The sequence below is a fragment of the Monodelphis domestica genome, chromosome 1 (assembly GCF_027887165.1).
Source record: "Monodelphis domestica isolate mMonDom1 chromosome 1, mMonDom1.pri, whole genome shotgun sequence".
NCBI lineage: Eukaryota > Metazoa > Chordata > Mammalia > Didelphimorphia > Didelphidae > Monodelphis > Monodelphis domestica.
Window position 1 is genome coordinate 36,045,145 of NC_077227.1, and position 19,686 is coordinate 36,064,830.

The following is a 19,686-nucleotide window of genomic DNA, read 5'->3' on the forward strand; positions in this document are numbered from 1 at the left end:
AGAGAAGTCCCCCTTTCCTGGCTCTTAGAATAGTGTTCAGACTTTGGGTAATCAGGTCAAATAAGGATAGGATCAAAGGGCAGGTATGACATTTCCCCTGGTCTCAGATCCTTACAGATCTTTCTCAGAAGGGATCTTTCCTTCCTCCTGTCTCTGGCACTAGACAGAACCACTTGAAGAAGGATGTTAAATCTACTTGACCAACCTTCCCTTTCAGACTACAGCTCCCTCACCCCCTCCCAACCACCACCAGGGCACAGTCAGCCTCTCTCCTGCCCTCTGTACTTTCAGCAGCTGGCAAGGCTCAACTGGAGACATTCATGCCAATCTCTTTGGCTATGAATTTGACACTGGGGTGGTTCTAGATCTGCCTCCAACAACCAATTTAATTCACCACATGTTTATTTAGACCATACAAGTCTCTGTTCTGGGAGACAAAAGCGAAAATAACTCAGGGGGGCTTATGATTGAATAAGGAGAGTTTGAAGCAGGGAGAAATCCAGATAAAGTCCTGCAGGAGAATGTGAAGAGAAACAAAACATTCTGCTGAGAGAGTCAGCAAAGGATTCTAAAAAATGTGGTCCCTGAGCTGTGTCTTGAAGAAAGAGAATGGGTTTCAATAGACACAGACTGGGGCAATGGTCAGGGGAAGGGAGTACAGAGTAGAGTCCCAAGGAAGGATCAGTCAGGATAAGATGAGGGAACAGCTCTCTGGAACACAGGGTGCTTGAAGGGAATGGGGATCGGGATGGGGACTATGACTTTATGGGTAAAGGGTACTCCCTCTACTAGGGCAGGTGGGCACCTCCTCGGCAGTTACAGGCCTGATTTAAAAATATAACTCACAATCAAAAATTTACCATCCTTCAAAGGGAGTGGCCAGAAAGAAGTGAAGCAGTCAAGTCAAAATGAAGAAGTGATCAGACAACAGTTCTGGCTAACTGCTCCTGCTTTTGAAACCTTCTATGGAATTCTCCCTTCCCCCACTGGGTCTAGAAAGTTCCATCTATTCCTTCTGAGCTCATCTTCTTTGCATTTTCTTCTGTCTTTGCAATGAGATGGTTCGGTGGATAGAACACTAGGCTTGACATCAGGAAGACTCATCTTCATGAGTTCAAATCTGCCCTCAGATACTTACTAGCTGTGTGTCCCTGGACAAGTCACTTAACCCTGTTTGCTTCAGTTTCCTCACCTGTAAAATGAGTTGGAGAAGGAAATGACCAACCACTCCAATCTTTGCCGATAAATCCCAATATGGGTTTAGGGTGCCGGACAGAACTGAAATGGCTCCACAAGAAGCTTTTTCATCATCGAACCGGAACCTCCTCCGCTGAGACACGTAGCTGCCACAAGGCAGGTGAGCACAGTCTAGGGAGGGCTTCAAAGCACCTAAAGATGTGGTTTGGGGTTTGGTTGGGGTCCTCGACATTGTTTTTTCAGCATAGAAGTGATGTTGCCAGACTATCCCTAAGAACTCTGCCTCTTCGCCCCGAGTGTGGTCACACTGAGCACTCCCCACTCTCCGTCTGCCTCCTCCCCCAGGTTTTCCGGGGCGGAGCCTCTAGTCTGGTCCGGCCAATGGGCAGTCAGGGGGCGGGGCTGTTCCAGCTCCGCCCTCTGCTCCCCTCCCCCGAGCTGGATGGCCTCCAAGGCCCGGACCCCTGGCGCTAGCTGACCTGTGCTAGGAGGCCAGGGGCCCGAGCTGTCCGGACCTGTCCGGAGCTGTCCGGACCTGTCCGGAGCGGTCCCGGGCTGCAGGCGCTCTTCGCCCTGCAACGGCCTCTCTTTCCGCTAAATCCTGGGCGGAGCCGTAGGTAGCTTGTGGCGTTGGCTGCGGCCGCGGCGGCGGGGGTCCACTGGGATGAACCTACCGGGCTGACCCCCTACCCCGGCCCTTCAGATCCTCGCCTTCCTCTCGCTCTCGGAGCGGGCTATCCGAGCGGGAGGCGGCACCAGGAACACCAGGGGTCCGGACGGGCACTGTCCGTGCTATTGGGGTCCCCGAGAACCCCAGGCGGCTTCTGATGGAAGACTTGGCCCGGGCCGAGCCCCGGCTCCGCGGCTAAGATGGGGAACAAGCAAACGATTTTCACCGACGAGCAGCTGGACAACTACCAGGTGAGGGACCCGGCCGGGAGCGCGGGGCTGGGCGGATTGGGCTGGGGCGCCCATCGCTGACCCCATCCTGCCAGTCCCTCTTCCTCCAGCCCCAGGCCAGCCTAACTTCAGACCTCTAGCAGCCACACTCCGCTGCCCCAGAGGAGGGTTCAGCCGGGATCCGCCCTTTAACCCTTGCCATCTCTCTGGGTTCCCGGGATGCTCGAGGCAGGGGCGTACATGTGGGAGACTGTGGCTTGAGTTCCCAGTCTTCTCTAGTCCTCTCGTGAGTGGGCAGGGAAGTTTTCGCAAAAACCACCAGGGTTAAAGTACCCACGCTGCCGCTGGCTAGTTTTGTGACCTTGGGCTAGTCTCTTGACGTCTCGAGACTTAGTTTCTTCCCCTGTGAAAGGGGAATAATGTTTGAATTACTTGCCTCAGAAGATTGTGATGAGGTTTGTAAACGCTTAAAGGATTAAAATGGTGAGCTCTTGTAAAGGCTATCTTCTCTCCCCCACTCTTCCCCAATCCCAACTCCTTCCAATCTCTTTCTCTCCCTGGACTTCTCCCAGCCAGAACTGTAGAGACATTTTTTTTTTCCTCTAGCTGTTCCAACGCTCTGTAGCATGCCCACTCTTCTGCCAAGGTCCGCTCCCTGAGTCTGCCTCCTCTTTCAGACAGTGGGAGCCCTGAGTCTCGCTGCCAGATTCTAGGTGACCTAGAATCAGAGCCAGTCTAGATCTCTGGAACTGTCTTTCAGGTTCTCTTCTCATTCCCTCTGCATGGGCAGCAGAAGGCCTAACCAGGCAGTAAGTCAAAGGGTGGGACTGCTTCTGGGAGCTCACCAGCTATGGAGGCAGCTTACATCCCAATGCCCCCAAAAAGTGAGGGAGGGAGGAAAATATTAGCGGTTTGGATCAGTGTGCTCAGTCCAGAGTATATACCCAAACCCTAACCTTTGCTTACACCATCAATTAAGAATACCCAGGGCATGGGGTGTGTGTGAGAGAGAGGTGAAGGGGGGGTATGTTTTGCTATCTCAACAATGGGTAGGGGAGGAGAAGTCTGTCTGTTCAGGACTCCACGTGCATCTTTTCCTTCTCTTTTCTGAATTTTAATCTTGAGTAATTTTAAAGTAAAACTGAACCAACAATTTTAACACATATTACTGAACTAAACCAAAGGTGAAAAGAATAATCTCCAAGTATAGTGCTTTAAGATTTGAAAAACACTCAAAAATACCTCATTTTATTCTGACAATAGCTACTGAGATATAGATAATAATAGCTTATTATACCCATTTACAGGTGAGAAAACTAAGGGACAGGTTAAGTGACTTATTCAGAGTCATATAGTAAGAGTCCAAGCCTGTAACTTGAGTCTTCCTGACTTAAGGTCTGACACTAGTGTACCACACAGTTACCTTAAAATTCAAGGTGTTCCTATTTTGACTGAAAGGGAGGAGTTGTTTTTTTGGGAATAACAGCAACATATTTGCCCTCTGTCCTCTTCTGAATCTGCCTATGCACTTATATAGTATTTTTAGTTTGAGAGATATGTGGTTTCTTTTTCCTTCTTCCTTCCTTCCTTCCTTCCTTCCTTCCTTCCTTCCTTCCTTCCTTCCTTCCTTCCTTCCTTCCTTCCTTCCTTCCTTCCTTCCTTCCTTCCTTCCTTCCTTCCTTCCTTCCTTCCTTCCTTCCTTCCTTCCTTCCTTCCTTCCTTCCTTCCTTCCTTCCTTCCTTCCTTCCTTCCTTCCTTCCTTCCTTCCTTCCTTCCTTCCTTCCTTCCTTCCTTCCTTCCTTCCTTCCTTTCTTTCTTTCTTTCTTTCTTTCTTTCTTTCTTTCTTTCTTTCTTTCTTTCTTTCTTTCTTCTTACTTAGAGATCATTTAGTAAAACCACCCCATTTGACAGATGAAGAAACTGGAACCCCAAAAGATTGTGACTGGCCCAAAGTCACACAAGCAATAAATGGCACCATTTGGGACTGAATCTAATAAGATGAAATTCAATAGGGATAAATGTAAAAGTCTTGTACATGAGTTCAAAAATCAGCTCCTCCAGTATAAGATGGAGGAGGCATGGATAGAAAGCAATTGTTCTAAAAACCAATCTGAAGGTTCTAGTGATCTGCAAGCTCAATAGGAGTTACTAATGTGCTATGGCAGTAAAAAAAAACCCATCTTGGACTGCATTGGGAAGGACATAGCTTCCAGCAATAGGGAGTTAATAATCCCACGACATTCTGCTTTTATCTGACCTCATCTGAAGTGTTATATTCATTTTTGGATATCACAGTTTAAGAAAGATATTGATAAGCTGGAGACTCTCCAGAGGTGAAGGGCCTTGAGTGCATGCCATATGAGTAACAGCTGAAGGAAGCTGGTATGTTTAGCCTGGATAAGATGTCGAGGATACAGAATTTCTGTCTTCAAGTATTTGGTAGACTTCCATGTGAAGAAGGGCTCAGACTTCTGCTTGGCTCCAGAGGGAAGAACCAAGGAAAGTAGTTGGAAATAAGAACTTCCTGATGATTAGAGCTGTCCAAAAGTGGAACTAGAGGCAGTGAGGTGGCACAGTGGAGTCATGCAGTGCTGGCCCTGGAATCAAGAAGATTCAACTGCATGAGTTTAACTCTGGCCTCAGACACTTTACTAGCTGTGTGACCCTGGGTAAGTCAATTAAACTTGTTTGCCTCCGTTTCCTCATCTGTCAAATGAACTGGAAAAGGAAATGAAAAACCACTCTAGTATCTCTGCCACAAAAACCCCAAACAGCATTACAGAGAGTTGGACATAACTGAAAAATAGCCCAACAACAAAAAAGTGGACTGGTTTGTGAATTACTTCTCCTCAGGAATTTTGAAAGCAAAATTTGCAAGGAATGTTATAGTATGTATGAGAGTTGACCACTGAAGTTCCTTCCAACTCTCAGATTCTGTGATTGCCCTGATTCTAAACCTAGCAGACTCTTCCCACTTATGTCACCAGGCAGGGCTTTCATTTTTGTTATTTTTGATTAGATCACAGATAATCCTGATGTCCCCAGACCTTGGTCATTTGAATTATTTCCAGTTATTTTTCATTAGTATCCCTAAAACTGCTCTGAATATTTCTTTTTGGTGGATTGGTCCTCTTTTTCCTTTAACAATGTTCTTAGGAAATAGTCCTAGCACTAGTTTCTCTGGGTCAAAAGGTATGATCAGTTTTGAGATTTATTATGCCTTCACTCAAGAATTGTAAAGTAGGGATGAGGGATGGTGGAAAGAGGACTTGGAAATCAGCCTTCTTTGGCCCAGTAGGAGAGGAATCTGAAACTCAGCTGAATGATGCAGAACTCTCAGGTTGCTAGATGTAAATGTACTTTGAAGAACTTGGGATCTTGGCCCCAGGATCTTCTGGTGCCAACTCAGTGTTCTGGTTACTGGGTCTCTGTCTTATACTCAGTTTCATTTACAGAAAGCCCCTGGTATCAAGTTAAAAGTCTGTTCAGGAGCCCAGTCTGGGCTTGACTCTGGCATGGAAAAGGAGAATCATATATGTGAACAGTTATGAACAGAAACTTCTTCTTGAAATAGCATCCTGGTAGAACTGAATATCCAGAAACTTCTCTTCTTCAGTGGGCACTCTACAAACTTCTTCCTTTAGGGTAGCATCTTATGATACTTGGTCATTCTCTAGGAGAGGGTGAACATCAATACACCCCTTCACTGCCCAGAATGGGTACCCTTAGAGGACAGTGCCCCAAGCTACACTCAAAATTCATTCATTCATCCATTTATTTATTTAACAGGCACTTAGTAGTGATGGCAATAGGCCAAGTGGCGAGGTGCTGGGGATCTAGAGACTGCTGCCCCCAAAAGTTCTTTCCCTCAAGAAACTGGGGTAACCAACATGTACATGGCGGGGAAGAGGGGAAGGAATGGGATTGAGTAAGCATTTACTAGTGCCAGGCCCTGTGCTAAGCTACGTGCTTTATAGAGGTTATCTCATGTGATCACACAGATAAACAAATGTGAAATATATGTAGACTATAGAATAAATATTTATAGAATAAAATATATTCATATAAAGGCAATTTCAGAAGTACCCGAGCAGCTTGAGGAATAAGGTACAGTGAGGGTCAGCTACCCATAATAATCTGTTGCTATATAAGTCAGGAGAGGGGAAGAGAGGGTACAAAGACTTTGCCTAAATTTAAGACTTTGCTCATCTGTGAAATGGGAAAAAGTCCTGCCCTTCCTGCCTTCCAGGGATACTGTGGGCATCAGAGAAGATAAAGATGGACTAACACTAAACTCATGGGATCTCTACCTGGAAAGAACCTTGGAGCTCAACTCATCTGACTTTCTCTTTGCAGTCAAAGACACCGAGTCCCAGAGAGAATGCATTTCTTCTCCTGAAGTTAATCAGGGAGTAAGAGATGGATTGGATTGGACGTGGTCTGGGATTTTAACAGGCTTCCTGACTGAATCCAGGGTGCTTTCCATTCAAATAAGCTGCCTTGCTTGAAAATGATGAGGTACTCTGTGAATATTCTTCCTCAAGAATCATCCCCAAACCTCTTCTGTAACACAGAGGACGAGGGACCAGGGAGAGCGAAACGAGCATTTCCATACCGATTTATGGACTGCCAGCCAGATCTGTTCTCCTGATCTCCCATCCTTCACGGGATTTGCCTTCAAACCCAGGTCCTCTCTTTCTCTGACCATGCTGTTTCCTATTGAAGACTGTTTCCCAAAAGTGTCTTGGTGTGGGTTTTGCTGTGGTTTATAGGAATGGACACCTACACAAACTGGAGTTTGGAACTTTGAACCCTTCCTCTGTTTCCTTTTCCCAGCTTCTCAGACAATCCCTTATACCTAGATGCTTATTTTCCCTATTTTGCATCAGATGTTGTGCGTCAGTATAAAGAACCTAGCACTAGGGGCCAGAGCTGAGTGGGAGGTCCAGCTGGGTCACCTTAGGCTAGTGACTTCCCATCTTTGGGACTTTCCTGCTCTGTCAAATGAGAATAATACTAATGCCTGTCCTGAAAAGTACTCAGAAAGCCTTAGGGCAATGTCAGATGTTCTCATTATTCTTCTTCATCATCAGAAACCCTCTGCTGCTTCAGGGCGGTGGTATCAAACAGAAATAGGAATAGGGACCATCAGAGTGTATGTAAGGACTCCTGCGGGCATGTGTGACTTAGAAAACTTCATGTTTATATACTTTTTAAAAATTAAGGCATCAATATTAAAATGAAAATAAAAAAAAGATGGGAACTACATTTAATCTGGGTTGGGTGGTACTTGGGAATGTTATACTCCATGTGTTTGATGTCTCCGCTCTAGAGGCTGGTGTGGGGACTCCCTCTGCCCACATGGATGAAATCCTTAGCATGTCTCAGGCAGTTTGGTATAGTAAAAAGCACTGGTGTTGGAGACAGTGTTCCCGAGATCGGATCCTGGCCCTGACCCTTACAGTGTGGTCTTGGTCTGGGCTTTGATATCTTTCTCTATAAAAATGAAAGGATGAGACTCAATTATCTGTAAGAACCCTTCCAGCTCCAAATCATTTGACAATGATGATCTTTATGAGTGACTGTGACCAAAATTAATTCATCCCCTGGTGTGTGATTTCTGTTGAAGTGTATTTCGTGGTTAGCAAGACTCTCAGATAAAGACACATAGTGGGTCCACATGTAAAGCCACTCCTTGCTGGAGAGGCTCCTTGGAAGAGGACGCCATTGAGTTAGATTGTGCAATAATGTAAAAGAAAAAACTTTTTAAAGACTTAGAAACTCTGATAGATACAATGACTAAAGCCTGCTTCTTGGCAGAGAAGGAATGAACTAGAGGTGCAGGAGGAGACATACCTTTGGGCATCTGAATTAAAAGTTAAAGTCTAGGGAGGCATTCAAAAGGCAAGTGGAGAGGGCATACATTGCAGGGGCACTGAACAGGGTGGGCCAGAGTAGAGAGGAAGGGGAGGACACAGCCCTTGTTTAGGGATCATAAGTCCAGAAGTGAACAGGACATCGCAGGTCATCTTATTCAACTCTTGCATAGTATAGATGAAGAAACTAAGGAAGTTGAGTGTCTTACCCAAAGTCACACAATGACTTTGGGCCAAAGGCAGGATTTGAACCTGGGTCTTCTTACTTAAGAGTCAGTGTTCTTGGTGACGTACCATGATGATGTTTCATGTTCGTAATCTCTCTTGTGTGGATGACCAGTGGCAGCATGACTAATTAATCAGAAAGCATTGAGTAAGTGCCTACTATGTGCTAATAAGCACCGTGTTGTGTGCTAAGGAAAGTAAGGGAGCCCTACAATGGTAGAAAGAACAGAGTTAACTACCTCCCTTGGACTTCCTTGGACAATATGAGCTGTGGGCACCATCTGCTCCCCGGGCCAGTAACCAGACGCTTGCTACACTATCTGCTGGTAGGATGGGTTTGAGGGCAGGCCAGGGAACTGGGATATTTGAGCCCCAAGCAGATGAAACCTAAGAGGATGGACAGGGAACTCTTCCATCCCTCTAGGATTACCAAGTGTCCTTTAAAAAAAATTCCCCGGAGAAAGAGGGAGTTCTAGAAGATCTCAAATCATAAATTAGGACACCTTGTTTACTTCATTAGCTTAGTTATCAATTGTGCAACATTAATTTGTTAGCAGATGCTCCTCATTCCTATCCCCTTCATTTGTAGCATCACCATGAAGAGCACTGTCCTTCGAGTCATGGGAGCACGAAGTCATCAATGTAGAGCTGGAAGTGTTCGGAGACCAGTTAGTCTAACCACCATATTTTACAGATGGGGAAACTGAATCTGATTAGGGTTAAGTAAATTTACACAAGTAGTAAGTTAAGGGTCAGAAGCAGGATTAAAAACAGGATCCTCTGATTCTCATCCCAGATCCTTTTCCAACTAGTGATGTGACCTTGGCCAAGCCAAGATTTTTCTCTGATCCTCAATTTCCTGCTCTGTCAAATAAAGCATTTAGAATACACAAATTCTAAAGCCTTCCCAGTTTTGACAGTCTGTCTGACTGAATCATCACAGAGTTGGAGGCACCACATTCTCCATTTATGGAATGAAGGAGAAAAATCCAAGCTTTACCTGTTGGTGAAATGGGCACCGCTCATGCCCATCTCTCTGTGACATTCGTATATTAAAAGAAAAGAAAGTAATTCAGTTCCATTCCTCCTATCTTCATCCTAATGTATGTAACTATTACCTCTTGATTCAGGCAGTCTTCCCTAGATAGGAAAGAGCTGCTAAGTTCCATACCAAACAGAGCATTGGACTTGGAAGTCAGGAAGACATGAGCTCAAATTCATCCTCAGACATTGACTAATGCTATGTGCCATGGACAAGTCACTTAATCAGTGTCATCCTCAGTTTCAATATTTGTAAAGATGGTGATAATAATGCCACATAATGTTGTTTCATGGATCCAATTAAATAATATGTGTAAAGTGCTTCTCAAAACTTAATGTTATAAAAAGCCATTATTATTATTATTATTTATTTATTTATTTATTTCAGAGATCTCAAAGTAATTGAATGCTTCTAACTAACCCAACATTTTTTCCTCTTTAACAGGACTGTTCCTTCTTCAATCGGAATGACATCCTCAAGTAAGCAGATTAATTTCTTGTCTCTTCTCTTTTTGTCATGTAGTATATGGTCACTGGCTGGACACTGGACTTCATACTCACCCAGTAAAACCTAGGGAACCCACTTGCCCTTCCATTCTAAGCTGGGAAGGGAGAGAAAGAATGGTCCTTCTTGGATCTAGGGACGAGACAGGACTAGAAGGACTCAAGCTACCTCCCTGTCCCTCGATCTGGGATTGTCTCTTAACAATAGTAACAAGAACCACAATTCTAGGTTCATAGTACAGAGAGATTTGCCCCAACTTCTGGATATTTACAAGATCTGGGTGAGTTATGTTAATGTAAATATTCTCTTTTCCATTTGACAGCTGAGGAAAAAGAGCCCCAGAGAAATGAAGGGATTTCTCTAAGGTCATTTGGGCAGTAGATGGGGCAAAGCTAAGCCTCCACTCTCAGGTTAGGGCTCTGTCACTAATTAGCCATAAGACTTTGGGCTCATGACTTTCCCTTTCTGGTCTCAGTCTCCCAAACTTGTAAAATGAGGGAATTGATCCAGATGATCTCTAAATTGCCTCTTTTTCACATAGGAAGTAAGTAAAGCCCCCAGAATTCTCAGGGACTTCAGAATTTATCTTGTTCCGGGGTTAGGGGTGAGTTGTATTGGATATTCATGACTCCCAGGTTATTCCCCCTTTTTGACTGAAACTGATTTCTAAGCCTACTGCAAGGGTAGAGATGGCATCTATCACAAGAGGCTTGTCAGAATTGGGAAGTGACGGGAAATTTCACCTCATTTTTGGCTCCGCTGGGTCTCCTTTTTGCCAGCAGGGGTATCAGATAGCACTAAAAGCCAGAAACAGCTGCAGAATCTCTGGGATTTGCTTTCTCTCTGATGAGGTGGCAAGCGCTGCCTGTGATCTGACTCCAAACAGCGTTGCCATTGTCAGAGCCTCTTTGTGGTCCACAAAAAGACAGCTTATCTCTGGACTCTGTCCCTTGGTGATTGCTGGTCTTCTCCAGTAAGGCTTTCTGGAAGATTCCTTAGTTTCTCTCTCCCTTTGCAAATTATTTCCTTTTGGGAAAAGGGTACTTTAGAGCAGCAAAAGTAAGATCAGAGATCACAGAAACCCTGGGAAGTGGGTGCTATTATTACCCCCATTTTACAGATGAGGAAACTGAGGTAAACAGAAGTTAAGTGGTTTGGCCAGAGTCATACAACTAGTAAGTATCTGAGGCCATATTTGAACTTGGGTCTTCCTAAGTCCAGGCCTGGTGCCCTGTCCATGTTCTGTTGTATTTTTATATATTTTGTTAAATATTTCCCAATTACATTTTAACCTGATTCAGGTGCCCCTGGGAACACTGCAGTGCTTGACATCTTTTATTTAAGCCATCCCCCCCCCCATTTTACAAATAAGGAGGCTCAGGTTCAGGTGACTTGTCCAAAATCACACAAAAAAGTGGCTGAGCTTATATTTGAACCCAGGTCTTCAGATTCCAACTCTAATAACTTCCTATTATTCCACCATGCTTCTTTTCTCTGCTCCTGACCCCTAGTGGGGAAGAGTGGCATGGCAGGCCAGCATCTTCAGCATTATGACCTTTGATTTCTTCCAAAGGGAAACGATGGAACCATAGAGAGATGTAGAGCTAGAAGGGGTCTTGGAGGCCATCTTGTCCCATCCCCTCATTTTACAGATGGGGAAATGGTACCTCAAGGAAGTAGTGATTTATCCAAGGTCACTCAGAGGCAGGATTTAAACCTTAAGGTCTTCTGATTTCAGTGTCAGTGTGTTTGCACTAAACTACCCTAGGAGAAGTGATTGAATGAATGGGTTTTATTTCTCTTAGTTTTGACATCTCCATTTAACTGGAAAAACTTTTTAAAAGTTTTATTGATCTCTTCTTTTTAAATACCAGTTATTTAGTAATCTTTCCTTACATAACAAAGAAAGCCAGTTGGCAAAGCCTGTGGTCTGACAGTGTGTGCAACATTTTACCATCAAAGTATGCCACATGTTGACCAAGAGAAGGAAAGTGTATTTCTCCATCTTTTTTCCATGACCAAAATTGATCACTGCAGTTAATTTGAGTTTCTATTCTTTTTATTTCCTTTTAAAGTGATTTTGTTGATTTATTTTTACATCGTCTGCATTTTCCCCTGCATCTCTTCTCTCCCCATGCCCTGAGAGCATCCCTTTCGGGGGCCTTCTAGAATTGTCTTGTGAACAAACATCACAGTAGCTATTGTAGAGATCTCATCATTCATGGCTCATAAGGTTTCTTTGAAACTCTTGGCTGTTGAAACTTTCTCTCCTGAAGCTTTTCCCTGGAGACAGCTGAGCAGAGTCCTTAATTATATTCCAATAGCTCATACTAAGGGGTCAGACTGTTGTGATGGGTTGACTTGTGTTTGTGAAATGGGTTGGAGATACATATGATCAGGGGAGGCCATGAGCTTTACCAGTTGTCCTTAAGACCACCTAACATAATTAAACAAGATTCATGACTCAGGACATTCTTTTCTGGCACTGGATGGAGTGCTGGACCTAGAGTCAGAAAGACCCGAGTTCAAATCCATCCCCAGACCTTTATTAGTTACGTGTCTCTGGACAAGTCAGTTAACTTTTTGCCTTTGTTTCCTCATCTGTAAAATGGGTATAATAATAACACCTACCTCTCAGGATTGTTGTGTGGCTCAAATGAGATAATTGTAAAGCACAGTTCCTCACACATAGTACACACCAAATGAATGCTAGTAATTATTATTTTTATTATTTGATGATACTGTGTAATTACATAGGATAGGGGAGCCCTAACCTGGACTTAAAACCAGTTATTAACCAGGTCATTCTGTACTCCATGACTCAGTCCAGTAGAATGCTTATCCCTCAAGGTTAGAGATGTTTATGTTGTCTTTGGGGATGCAAAGACAGAGGAGGTGCTTAATATATGTTGTTTCTGTAGCTGTTGAGGAGACGACATTTTGTCATTGGAGAAGTATTTCAATGTTACTACTTGAAAAATGAATCTTTTTTTAAAAAATCCTTATCTTTTGCCTTAGAATCAATAGTATCAGTCCCAAGGCAGAAAAGTGGTAAGAGCTAGGCAATAGGAGTTAAGTGACTTGTCCAGGGTCACACAGCTAGGAAGTATCTGCGGCCAGATTTTAAATCCTTGTTGAATTTGGAGAAGGCAGAATGATGTAGTGTCTAGAGGCCAGCATAAGTCACAAAGCCCCAGATTGAAGTCCCATTGGCAATATGAGCCTGGGCAAGTCACGTCACTCTCAGTGCTTTTGGTAACCTATAAGCTGTCAGCCTTTGAAGACAGCCAACTTGAACAGCAGGGAAAGGATATCTGGCCAATCCATGATTTGGAGATCTTTGCTGAGGACACCTGGGCTAGATGTTCTGAGAAACTCTCCAGAGACATTAGCTGTAGATGTTTGGAATATAGGAGATTTGGGGTCTAGTTAATGGTGTGACTGTTTCACTGAGAAGGTTTCAGAAAAGGTACCAGCCTGCACTGGTAGAGGAAGCCTCAAACTGATGAGATTTTAGATCTGGATGCAGATAAAAGGGGGGGATCCTCTCTGTCACATTTGGACTTGGAGGAATGGGAAATAATTCTGTTTGATTCAACCAACATTTCTTGAGTAGTTTGTGCCAAGCATTTTGCCAAACCCTGAGTATACCCAGAGTGAAATCGTCCCTGCCCACAAGATGCTTATTTTCTCTCCAGGGTGGCGGGAGTGACAGCGTATACCTAAGGAAGTAAATATAGCATATAAAGGAATTTTCAGAAATCAAGAGTGCTAATAACCTAGAATTTCCAGAGGAGCTTTGTGTCCTTACAGAAGTGATGCCTGAGCTGTTCTTTGGAGGAACCTGGGATTTGGAGGGAGACATGAGGAAGGAATGCTTTCCAATGGTAGGGACCACTTGAGCAAAAGCATGAAGGTGGGAGATAGATCATTTTTGGGGACAGCTAGGAGACCAGTTTAATTGGAAGGGAAATATGAAATAAAATAGGTAGGGACCAGATTATGGAGAACCTTAAATGCTAAACAGAAGATTTATTTTATTTATAGCGGCAATAGCAGGTCATCGAAGATAGTAAGGGGCAAAAAGAGGCTGGTATTTTCAGATCTTTGTTTTAGAAATATTTTGGCTGAAGCATCCCATGGGTTCCAGGCCTAATACTGCCTCCTAAGGTGCATCTGACCAAATCACTTCCCAATGACAGGTAGCCAATGGACCATGCCAGCTCTCCAGGGCTGCTGTGTGCTCAGCTTATCAAATTTCCCAGCAGACAAGTTTTCATTCCGGTAATAAGTTTGATATGTCCAGCCAGCTTTTATTTCTCATGAAAACAAGGAGGAAGGTTTGGCAGTTGCCCGAGACAGGGATGAGCCAGTGTCTGGATCCACTTAGCTATCAGTCTTTGAAGGTAGCCAGCTTGAACAGGAACAGAAGAATGTCCAATTTATGAATTGGAGACCTTTGTTGAGGAGTCCTGGGCTAGATGGTCTGAGAAATCCCCCAGTGACATCAGTTGTCTAGAATACAGCAGATTTGGGGTCTTGGTAATGGTGTGTTCATTTCACTAAGACTGTTATCAGGGAATTAAATAAGATTTTTTAAAAAAGGATGTTCTCAGGATGTAAGCAACTAGGTGGCTCAGTGGATTGAGAGCTTTACCTAGAGATGAGAGGTCCTGGGTTCAAATCTGGCCTCAGACACTTCCTATCTGTGTGATCTTGGGCTAGTCACTTAACCCCCATTGCCTAGCCCTTATGGTTCTTCTGCCTTGGAACCAATGCAGTATTAATCCCTAGACAGAAGGTAAAGGTTTGGTCTTTTTTTTTTTTTAAGACTATTCTCAGGGGTTTAAGGAAGGAGTCTGAATAAATCTAGTTGGGAGTTTTAGTAGAAACTCCTGAAAAACTGATCAGATGGCTCACTTCCAGCAGTCCAGGAGAATGGGCATGTGATTGTACATAGGCAGGCCTGTGGACAATGCATGTTCTTAATGGAGGTCCCTGTGCAAAAACTGATGCATTTTAAACCCTAACCTTCCATCTTGGAATCCATACCATATATTGGTTCTAAGGCAGAAGAGCAATGAAGGCTAGGCAATGGGATCAAGTGACTTGCCTAGGGTCACACAGCTGGGAAGTGTCTGAAACCAGATTTGAACCTAAGACCTCCCATCTCTAGGCCTGGCTTTCAATCCACTGAGCTACCTCATTGCCCCTACCTTTAAGCTATTAAAAACTTTTAGCTGTGCTAAATTTAACTTGACTTCTGGGACATGTATTTACAGAATAAATCTAAAGGGGATATGTACATTCTCATTCTTAGTAAGAACAAGATACTCTGGAAGGGAGGGCACTAATGAAGCAAGTGGGGACCAGGAAAGGCTTTAGGTAGAAGGGGTACATGAGCTGGATCTTAAAGTAGGAGAAGGAAGATCTGAGTTCAAGTCCTGCCTTTGACACATACCAGTTGTGTGGCTATGAACAAATCACTTAACCTCTCAGTGTAATAGGCACCTCTATGACTGTTAAGGTATAGCTGAGTTGGCTACTAGCACCAGTAGAGGTAAGTCCCCCAAACTGATGAAATCACAGAATGTTTTTTTTGGAGGTGGTGGACAAAAAATTGGGGGGACAGTAATGATATCAACAGAACCTACATCCAAGAGGGTATTGTGAAATATGGCTAGGTAAAATTTGGGAGGAAAAAAAAGAACTAGGTCCATGAGTAGCCTGAAAAGTAAATATGAGTTAAAACACCCAAATGCAACTGTTAGCTCTAAGTGACTAGATTGGCAAAATGAACCATCCTTCTGTTCTCCACCTTGGTTTGACCACAGCTGCCATCTTGGGCTCCATTCCGGGAACCATAAACTAGGGCATGTCCAGATGAGAGTGACCATGAAGCTAATAAAACACGTATGCCTTGCCCAACGAAGATTGATTGTACAACCTGGGATATGTTGAGTCTAGAGAAGAAAAGCCTGGGGTCAGGGTCCAGGTAGGGAGACAGCATGATTGCCATCGCAGTCCCTTAAGGGTTGTCATATAGAAGGTTATCATCTGCTCAGCCCAAAAGGAAGAACTAGTAATGAGTAGTTCTTGTAAGGGCAGATTGCAGCTGAATAGAAGAAAATAGCATCCTAGAACTGAGAACTGTCCAACTGCTGAAAGGGCTGGCTCAAGAGACAACAAATTAATTGCACGTGCTTGGAAGACATGCAACCATTTTTCAGGGACTTTGGTGAGGGAATTTCTGGTCAATTTGGAATCGTTAGCATCTAACACTTAACTAGAACAAGTTTGGACCTGGAAGACAACTTCAAACAATGAGTGACAAGAATTGGAAGTCCACAGATCTGGATTAAATCCCTTAATTAAAAAAAAAAACATTTGGATGATGATTTCATCATAATAATTTCCTTTGTAATGCTAGGCATTTGACTTTATGCATTTAAACATCATTCTGAAAAGGGGTTCATAGGCTCCATAAAGTCACCCTCGGGATCTGTGACAAAAGAGGTTAAAAGCCCCTAGATGGTATCTGAAGCCCCTCCTAGTTCTAAAAGTGGACCATCGATGATGTAGTCCCTTCAAGGTGGAGTCCTTGCCTCATTTGAGTTTAATGCCAGACTTTCCCAACCTCAAATCAATCCAAATATAGTAAAGCTTGTGTCAGAGGGCCTGATTTGAGACAGACAGCCTCTTTTCAATGGACACTGAACTATTGCCAGAAACCCTCCAGTAGGGCCAGCCAGTCTCCTCACCCCATTGTTTTTCTTGCCTCACTGGTTTTAGGTTAGATTAGTGAAATCAGAAACATTTCTCTCTTTTTAATAATTAAATACTTATTGATTGATTGATTGATTTAATTAATTTGTCATTTGTTCATTCCATAAGTATTTACTGCGCAAGTACTTTGTATAAAGTCCTGTGTTAGGCACAGACAGAGATAAACAAGAAAAAGCCCTTTCCCTCCTGGAGCTCCCAACCCAAGGGAGGTAAGAAATGTTCACAGGTAAGACCAAATGCCAAATAGATGAGAAGTGAACAGGAGAAATGTGATCTACAAGATTTCAGAGAATGATAGAATCTCAGAGTTGAGGAATTTCAGAGATTACAGACAGAGGCCCACATCTCCTTATTTAAAACAGGAAGTCCTTCATTAATATCTGAAGCTTTCATGGGCTGAAATTTCTTGGATGAAACAAAGAAAAACTGGAACCATTTCTCAGTGTTGAGGAATTGGGGCAATACATGTGGGGAATGGGGATAGACATTTCCTTCTGCTACTGGGCAGCAACTTAGGGAGCTGTGAGTAAAGGACAAAAAGGAAGATAAAGTTATCAAGATACATTGGTATTGGTATCAAGTACCACCAATGGATTGTAATTATCTTAGACTTGAAGGAGGGATGGAGGGGTGGTACTGGTAAATTTTTTTTAAACCCTTACCTTCTCTCTTAAAATCAATATGATAAATTGAGTAGTAAGGGCTAGGCAAAGGGGGTTAAGTGACTTGTCCAGGGACACATGACTAGGAAGTGTCTGAGGCCAGATTTGAACCTAGGACTTCCCATCTCTAGAACTAGTTCTCTATCCACTGAGTCATCTAGATTCCCTCTACTGGTAAACATTTCCCAGTTCTCTGAAGGAGCTTTTAATTTTAATTTACGTTACTAACATTTTCCCTATCTTAAGTTTAATTAATCAATAAAACATAGTAAGTCAAGCCCTGATTTGTAACACTTGCCAATTTCCAATTTAAATTAAAAATTTAACAATTGGCTCAGCTGAGCTGCCTCCAACACACCTCCATGTAGAAGTTTCCTCATTGGCAGCTCCCTATGCTAATGAGACCATAGGCTCAGAGGATCATAGATTGAGAGCTAGCGGGGAATTGGAGACCATGGAGCCTAATCACTTCATTTTATATTTTATAAAATTGAGGTGCAGAAGTGATTTACCCAAGTTCACACAGCTGTTATGAATTGAGGCAGTATTTGAACCCAAATCTTCTTGGCTTTATATAATGCTCCAGTCCTACACCTCTGCTGAAGTCATTATTATAATGAAATAAATGTGTGTACTATCCCAGGTTACACCTTAGGAGTATATTTCTTTAAGGAAAGGAGTAAGCACTTATTAAGTGCCTATTATATTCCATTAACTATGCTAAGTACTTTATAGTTATCTTTTTTAAAATTTTATTTTCTCCCATTATACATTAAAAACAGTTTTTGCAATTATTATCTGATTCTCACAACAAGCATTTAAGCAGAGGCTAGATGGGTTTCTGTCAAGGATGTTGTAGAAGCATTTCCTGGATTGGGTAGAAGGTTGGACTGGTTGGGTTCAAAGGGCACAGAATTTGGATATTGGAAGGGACCGCAGTGTCCAACCCAGACTGCAAAGGAATCTCCTACTACAAGGGTCATAGGACCTCTGCTTGAAGATCTCCCAGGAGAGGGCACCTACTTCCCAAACAGCCCATTCCACTCATGGTTAGCTTTGATTGCTAGGAAGCATTTTCTGACATGAAGTCCCTAATGGAATCTTGGCAACCTCCCTCCTGTTGTTACTGGTTCCTGGTTCTTCTCTTTCAGGTGAAAGAGAACAATTTCTGAACTCGGTCAAAGCCCTTTAAGACATCTGAAGTTGGCTATCAGTTCTTCCCCTCCACTTTGAGTCCTTCTTCTTCAGGCTAAACAATCCCAGATCCTTCCATCAGTCCTCGTATGATGTGGTCTGAAGGTCCTTCCCCAATCTGGTGGCCTTTCTCTTGATCTTTTCCAGCTTACCAATGCTGGTCCTAAAACATGGCATCCAGACCTAAGCGCCATGCTCTGGCTGTGACAATAGACTCTTCAGCTCTAAGGGTCTATGATCCAATGCATTAGAATGCTCTCCATTGTGTCTCCGAAAGGATGTGAACATGGGCACTTTCTACATTCTCCTCTTCCTTCTTCCCTTCCTGAGACTTCTTCTCCTCCCCCTAAGTAACCTGGTGAATAAGATGATGATAAATGTTTGTGGGCCATTAGTGGGATGGATCTGGTGAATGGGATTTACCTTGCTTGGTCAGACTCAGAGTCCGATTATCTCTTTGTATGTCCTCACCAACACTGCCTGATTCCTTGGGCAATTCTTGCTAGGAAATCAAGGAATAGGAGATGATATATATGTGTGCATTACTTGGTCTGGGTGGCATTTCTATAGCACATTAAAGTTCAGGAAAGCAACTTTCTGACAGCAACTCTGGAGCATAGGAAGTATAAGTGTTTTTCATCCTTCTTGAGGAAACTAAATTTCAAAAGGTAAGTGATTTGGGGGCAGCTAGGTGGCTTGGTGGATAGCGATCCACATATAGAGATGAGAGGTCCTGGGTTCAAATCTAACCTCAGACACTTCCTAGCTGTGTGATCCTGGGCTAATCACTTAACCCCCATTGCCTAGCCCTTATCGCTCTTCTGTCTTGGAACCAGTACATAGTATCAGTTCTAAGATGGAAGGTAAAGGTTTTATAAAAATGTAAGTGGCTTGCCCAGGAGGGTTAAAATCACTGGGTCAGATTTGAGATCTTGAATTCAGGCTTGAATAGGAAAGTGAGCTTATTCAGAGACCAAAATAGAGCCCAAGTGTCCTGACTCCCAGTTCTGCATTTCCTGGGGGCTGGATCACATGAACTTTCTGACATGCTTACTCCAGAATCTCTTGCCAGATAGGGCTAGTATCAGCAGACTAATTCAATCTTGTCCCTAGTTTCCTGTGCCTTGAACAAGGAGCATATTCAATCTGCCTTCTACAGCATTTCTCAAGGATCTCGGCTTTCCCCTCAATTCCCATTTTGACCACACTTGTTGAGTATCTCATCCCTTCCCACCCAGATCACTGTACTTGCCTCCTAACATATCTCTTCCTCTAATCCATTTCTTCTTTGATCATGGGA

General features: G+C 43.4%; 1 protein-coding gene across 4 annotated transcripts in view; it reads left to right on the forward strand.

The window, feature by feature from the left end:
• The first annotated feature begins 1,606 nt into the window (after window positions 1-1,606).
• CIB2 (calcium and integrin binding family member 2) overlaps window positions 1,607-19,686 on the forward strand; it is a 29,773-nt gene continuing 11,693 nt past the window's right edge. Inside the window, exons 1-2 of one of the 4 annotated variants that reach the window (XM_007478015.3) lie at window positions 1,607-2,118; window positions 9,685-9,719. In XM_007478015.3, the coding sequence (XP_007478077.1) occupies window positions 2,068-2,118; window positions 9,685-9,719 (86 nt within the window). In that variant the 5' untranslated portion in view covers window positions 1,607-2,067. Of the gene's footprint in view, window positions 2,119-9,684; window positions 9,720-18,628; window positions 18,745-18,809; window positions 19,055-19,686 lie in introns of those variants that run through there. The other 3 variants (XM_007478018.3, XM_007478016.3, XM_007478017.3) reach the window with 3 other exon arrangements.